General features: G+C 25.2%; 1 protein-coding gene across 1 annotated transcript; it reads right to left on the bottom strand.

The window, feature by feature from the left end:
- Window positions 1-248: 248 nt before the first annotated feature.
- LOC107619580 (auxin-induced protein AUX22) lies at window positions 249-6423 on the bottom strand. The gene is made up of 3 exons (XM_016321871.3): window positions 5633-6423; window positions 3748-3841; window positions 249-608 (listed from the first exon to the last, which is right to left on the bottom strand). The coding sequence occupies exons 1-3, from the start codon at window positions 6003-6005 to the stop codon at window positions 500-502; spliced, it is 576 nt and encodes a 191-aa protein (XP_016177357.1). The 5' UTR covers window positions 6006-6423; the 3' UTR covers window positions 249-499.
- Window positions 6424-7048: the final 625 nt, after the last annotated feature.

Consider the following 7048-nt stretch of genomic DNA (forward strand, 5'->3'; position numbering starts at 1 on the left):
TGTGAGAGTGTAGTACGTGTGTTTTATTATACTTGTGCCAACTTATAAGACTTGTAAACCAAAAAGACTTATATGTGTAACAAGCCTCGTAAATATGTTTACATACAATTACAAAGACAACAGAATCTTAGTTATAATGAATATCATATAAGCAAATTAAAGGATATAATCAAGTGAAAAAGATGATCATAACCCTTAATGAAGATTATAAAACAAAAAAACATGGCACAACAATAACATTAATAATCTAGCTAAAACGACGAGTTTCCTATTTAATTAAGTACATATAATTAATTAAGTCTTAATACATAAACAGAATTTGATTCATAGTCGTACATCAATTCAAGCTATATATATAAAAATATATAAAGGCATGCTTAATTTCCTCAATATAATATAAAAGAAACGAAAACACAAATATAAAATAATAATAAAATAATAATAATAATAATCATAATCATCAAAACGTGCACAACAACATTAATTAATTAGAAGACTACTAAACATTTTTTTCCTTAATTTCATCTATCTCTATATATGTCCTTTCAATTTGCCACGCATCTGATCTCTTCATAATCCTAAGCCTCTTGCATGATTCCATAAACATTCTGCAAAATTAAATTACCTCCATGATTAATATAATCACATTATTTTTTCAATACTATATATTTTCATAAAATAATTTTAACATATGAAAAAGGAATAATATTATTGTTACAACTTCAAACAAAAATGAACATAATAAATAATTATAATAATCATAAGAGAAAAATTCAAAATAGTTCCTCACAATTATCTCAAAAGATAACGAGACTCTTGACAAAAAAAAAATACCAACACGGCCCCTAAGATTTACTTTTATGGGACTAATTAGTCTGTGTCAAAAAAAGTCAATGTTATTTTTTTTTTGGCACAGAGACTAATCAATCCAAAAAAAAAGATCAGGGACCGAGTTGAATATTTTTTTTTGACCTCGTTGTCCTTTCGAGATAATTGTCAGAAATCGGTTGGATATCCACTCTAATCATAATGATTATTTAGGAATACTTATTTATGTTTAATTTGTTGGTTTTTGAAAAGTCCATATAATTATTGATGGAGACAATTATTATTCTTGGAAATGTGGCCAACTAAGAAGCTTTATTTAAATATTCTCTTTATTACTTTGGTGCATCCAATCTAAAAATAATGGCTATGGCTTTTTCAGAGTACCCCATTATGAATGATTGTTTCTCCATTCTCAATTTGATGTATTCAACATTATAACGAGGGATTATTCACGCATGTCGGTTATATGGGGTCCAAGATATATTGTCGGTTAAAATAAATAAATAAATAAATATTCATAAAAATTTTCTACTACTCTCAAGCTTAAAAAATGGGGAAGGGGAAGGGGGAAGTTTAATTTGAAAGTTTTAAAAGTTGTTCAATTTTCAGTTTTTAAAAAAGTTGTTGAATTTTTCAGTTCAAAAAAGGTTGTTTTTATTTTGGTTCGTTTTCTGTTTTTTCTTTTTCAGATTAATTTTTTTTTCTAATTTTAATTTCATTCTTTCATTCTAAATCTGAAAAATATTAATAAATGTATAAAATTTTTTGAATTTGAAATCATGTGAAATTATTTGGGGTTTTTCTAACTATTATTAATTATTAAAATTTTAAGAGAGAATTTGTTTTCAAAGTTAAAAAATATATTCCGAAAATGTTATTTTCGACTATTATAAAAAAGATTTGTTTGTTTAATAGTACAAATTATTGGAAATTGTTTTTAATATTTCCAATAACAAATTACAATTTTGTTTGTTTTATTATACATATTTTTAGGAATAGATCTTTAATTCTCAAAATACCCCATATCAATAAATAGAAGAATTCTTTTTTTAGAAATATAACAGTCAAGAAATATATTAGTAATTTTATATGCTAACATAAACTCTCAAATATTCATTTTTTTTGGATGACGATAACAATTTCGAGTTTTGACAATAAATTTTTTTTAGAGATAAATTATTTATAAAAATTAAAACAAACATAGAAATAATATATTCATGGACAATTTTCAAAAATAAATTAAAATTTCTTATAACAAATGCCAACTAAAATTTTATTCTCTGTTTTCATGACATGGAAATAGAAAACATAAGAACTACACAATCCTATGATTTTTGCTACAAAATGATTTTGGCAAACTCATCTTTTTGAGTTAAATACAGTTTTGAACAAATTGGATATCATGCTATATATTTAACTAATCAGTAATACTAAGGAGACAAAAAAAAAGATTAAAATTTATTTTATTTAGTATTTATTAATAATTATTTTTAACTAATAATCTTGGGACAAATAGCTTAGTTGATGATTGATTAGGTTGTAATCAAACAGGCATGCATGTTTAATTAGTAGTTGAGTAATTAAACCTAATTAAGCACCACCAATAACACAATAATGGCAATTGACCAAATTAAAAAAAAAAAAGAAGCTAGACATCAGAATTAAGTAACCGAAATTTATATTCTAATTTCTAAATAGCAAATAGAATGATTGAATTCAAGAAATGGAACATAGTTGTTGGTATTAGTGGATGATTATTGAAGCTGACTCTATAACAGTAGACAAAATATTTTGGTGGTTTACTTGGCTAGTATCTTTCAAGATTATCACTTGTCTCAGACATACTTAGATTCCTCCACCCAAAATTCGGGAAATTGTTCCATTTTTTGTGTGCTTTTTAGGATAATTTGAACCCTCTCTATAATATATTTTTAATCAATGTATTTAAATTAAATATATTATCTAAGTATATTAATTTATAACCTATAACAAGTGTTCTTAAAAATTAAAATACTAATTAGTCAAACCCCTCTATTATTATCCCATAAGAAAAAAATACAATATATAATACTATTTTTTTAAAAAATAAATATTAAATAAATAAAAATGTAAATGAAGTAATATATGCATGTTTTGAAATCTTGAAAATAATTTTCCTTTTGTTTAGCAAGTGGTAGAACGCTTATAAAAAATTTGATTAAGAGAATAATTTTTTTTATTTTTATGTTTAGTCTTTAATTTATTTCATATCGTATATCAAAAGTATATAGATCACATATTATTTCATGAAATAAAAATAAAAATATTTGATAACAAAAAAAATTAGCTAAAAATAATTAAAATTTATCTTATTTAATATTTATTATTTTAATAATAATTAAAAATATTAAATAAAATAAATTTTGAATTTTTTTCTTTTCTAATATTATCATAATAAAAAATATATTTATATTTGTTTGGTATTGCAATATAATAAATAAAAGGTTAAATTACACAGTTGGTCCCTATACTTTCAGTGAAATGACAAATTAGTTCCTACACTTTAAAAATTTATAATTGGGTCCTAAAGAGAATTAAAATTTACAATTTAATCCCCATCGTTCAAAAAGTGTTTAAATTAATAGAATATTCTTAACATATTCTCTATTTTAATAGAATATTCTTAGTATATTCTGAGAATATTTTGTTAAATCAACACTTTTTGACCGGCGGGAACTAAATTACAAATTTTAATTCTCGTTAGAGATCCAATTACAAACTTTTAAAATATAGGAACCAATTTACAATTTTACTAAAAATATAAGAACTAATTATATAATTTAACCTAAATAAAAATAACAGATCTAACAATATAGATATAACAAAATAAAATTAGAAGGAAGCTAATTAAATTAAGGGTGATAATAATTAGGGACTTACTCCCAAGGAACATCTCCAACAAGCATCCAATCACCCTCTTTGTCCTCATAAATGGGAACGTGTTCACAGTTCTCTGGATCCTTCAATGCTTCCCCTGCCGACATATATAATCATTTAATTTAATTTTTTTTTCATAAACCAAAATGTTTAATTGTGTCATTATTCTATATATATGCTTTTTGATGTGTTTATATGTTTGGTTCCCTTATTACCTTTAATCACATTCTAATTGAGTGCTTATGAATAGTTAATTAGTATTAGTATCATTATTATATACAACATAATCCAGTGTGCATAAATTCTTTTGTCTATGAGATGATTACTTGCCAGTTCAGCTTTATATATATATATGCACGCCATCACCTAATTATAAGGAGAATGTCTAATTATTATTAAACATACTAATTATAATTGTTGTCCCACTTTTGTCCCTTTTTAATTATAATGTTATTTATACCCTAAAATCAGCTATTAAAATTAATCATGATGTAATTTTATATAAATATATATAATTTAATTTATATTTAATATATATTTTATATTTTAATAAATATTTTATACTGATAATTAATTTTAGTGTATATCTAACTGGTTATTGATCTATGTATAATCTTTTAAATTATTTTGCTATTACTAATTAATTATATTCTTTCTATTTTTTTTAAATTAGGAGTGAAATTGCCAACGAGCTATAACTTAAATGACATAATTTTTTTATATTCACGTAGAGATCGCAGGTTCGAATATAAAGAAATTATGACATTTAAACTAGGTAAAAACTCATGTGGAGTCGACTTCATATGAAGTTGATATCTGAGAGCCATTAAATGATTTAACTAATTTGACTAAATTTTCATTTAACGATTCTCAAATATCAACTTCACGTGAAGTTGACTTCACCTGAGTTTTTACCTTTAAACTATAACTCGACACAATTATATTTTTTTCTATGCTTATTATTAACATTACACAAAATATTCTTCAAGATCCTTATGTTTGTATTCCATAATAATATATGCCGGTCAATATAGATTTGACTTATATAATTAGCATAATCTACCCTGAAGTTATATATGTCGACTTACATATATAGAATACACGTAACGCTTTAAGAATAACTAAAAAGCCTTTTATTCTATTATGTATATTACATAGTACTAAAGGATTAATGGAAAGTGTTACTTATAGTCCTTCTCGTGTTGCTAATTACCCTTACTAATATAGTAATTAGTATAAGGTCCACGATCTATGCCTATGTGGTCCTCATCATCATGATCAACATAAAGAAACTAAGATATATATATATATATATATATTGGAAAAATATTGTAAGTAGTTTACACTAGTTTCTTTCTATCTAGTTAAGGCAAGATCACGGGATATGTTAAATTTTTAACTTATTTAAATCTCATATATTTAAAAAAATCACCATTATATAGTTCAAGCGTGCACTCCATATAATATTACAGTCAGTGTTTTTATTATCTGTTCCCTTTTTTTTTCTTATCTATTTTATTTTTAAAATTTTACGAAAGAAATAATAAAAAAAGCCCAGAACATTATTCTCTCTTTAAAAAAAAAAAGCTCTTTTTAATTTTTTTATATATGAATTCCGAAAAAAAAAATAAATAAAGGAAAACTAGAAATTAAGGTAGAAACTGAAAAAAAAAAACCCAGTTTTTTATAAAATTAAATATATATACTACCTAATCCTCCTCTATATATATTTTTGCATGTCTTGATTATTACTTAAGCATGTTTAACCTATTTTTATACCATGAAAATTGAAAACATCATGTAATGTAACAAACAATAAGAAAGCTATATATATAACAGTTCAAGAAAAAATAATGTAATGATAATGCAAATTAAAATAAAAACTCACCCATTCCATAGCAACCAAAGAGCTTCTCCAAGGCCAAGGCTAACTCAGAGTATCCCTTATGCATTCCCAAATCAATTTTCCTCAAGAAAGGAGCACCATCCATGCTAACCTTCACATACATCTTTGTAGCCTCATTCATGCTGTTCTTCTTCCGGTACGAGCACACTGGAGGCCACCCTACGACCTGAGCCTTCGACTCAGTAGTCTTCAGGTTGCCTCCAGTGTTACTCTTCTTCTCGTTGTCACCATTGCCATCAATCTCCGAAAACATTCTCTTCTTCTCATTCTTATTAGTACTCACCAAACTTTTAGGCTCGCCGGGTAAACCTAACCTTAGCTCCGTGATTTCAAATCCGAGACTTTCTCTCGCCATAGTCGATCAGTATATCAAAATTAAATTCTTTTGTAATTTGAGAATGATTTTTTTTTTCTCCCCTCTTGTTTTGATAAGAAAATATGGTGAAGAAACAATGCTTTTTGCCTAAGAATGAAGAAAGAACTTAGTGTTATATATATATGATATAAATTAACATAAGCTAAGTGATTGTATATATAAAATGAGAAAGGAAAGGACATAGTGGGAGCAAAGACAGGTCAAGGAATGGGAAATTGTCGGTCACATGAGAAACAAGTGTGGGGACAGATTGTTCCCTAAACAAAACCAAACCCAATACAGGCCAGCACTAATTAAATTGGATACATAGGACACATCTAACGGCTGTTGATGATTTGTGATTAATTGCGATTCGATCGTGGCCGTTCGATTAGATGACTAGGAACATGCCATGTGATTTGCTTCATTGAGGGGGTTCTGTGCAATAAATTATTACCTTTAGGGAGGGTTACATGAAGAAGGTGCATCATGTATATAGAATCCCTTATATATGTATGTTTATGTGTAATATCAATATCTAGATTTTTTCTTTTTTTTTTTTTAAATTATTTTCATTTAGTCAGAAAACTATATATATATATATATATATATATATATATATATTATTTCCATAATTTTTCTTTTCTTTTTTCTTTAATGAAATTTGTTGATGTTATATTATATGGACTTTAGCTCCTATGCAAATCATCAACCATTATTTAAAGAAAAATAGCTCATACTTAAGATAATTTAGGAAATTAAATTATCAATTAAAATGGGGGTATTTAGTGGTTATTCAAATTAATTAGTATAGAGTTCAATTAACAACTTGATTTTTTCAACTAACATCAATTAATTTTTAAAAATATTTTTTATCATACATTCTAAATTCTAAATTTTAATCACTAAACGCTAAACTCTAAATTCTAAATTTCAACTAGTATTATCGTTCTTTTATATAGTAAAATGCACATAGAGAAATTCATGTCAATTTTCAGTATTTTTTAAAATGCAACATTAAAGTGCACATGATAACACTTAAG

The sequence above is a fragment of the Arachis ipaensis genome, chromosome B9, assembly GCF_059453495.1.
Source record: "Arachis ipaensis isolate K30076 ecotype BB chromosome B9, ASM5945349v1, whole genome shotgun sequence".
NCBI classification, from domain to species: domain Eukaryota; kingdom Viridiplantae; phylum Streptophyta; class Magnoliopsida; order Fabales; family Fabaceae; genus Arachis; species Arachis ipaensis.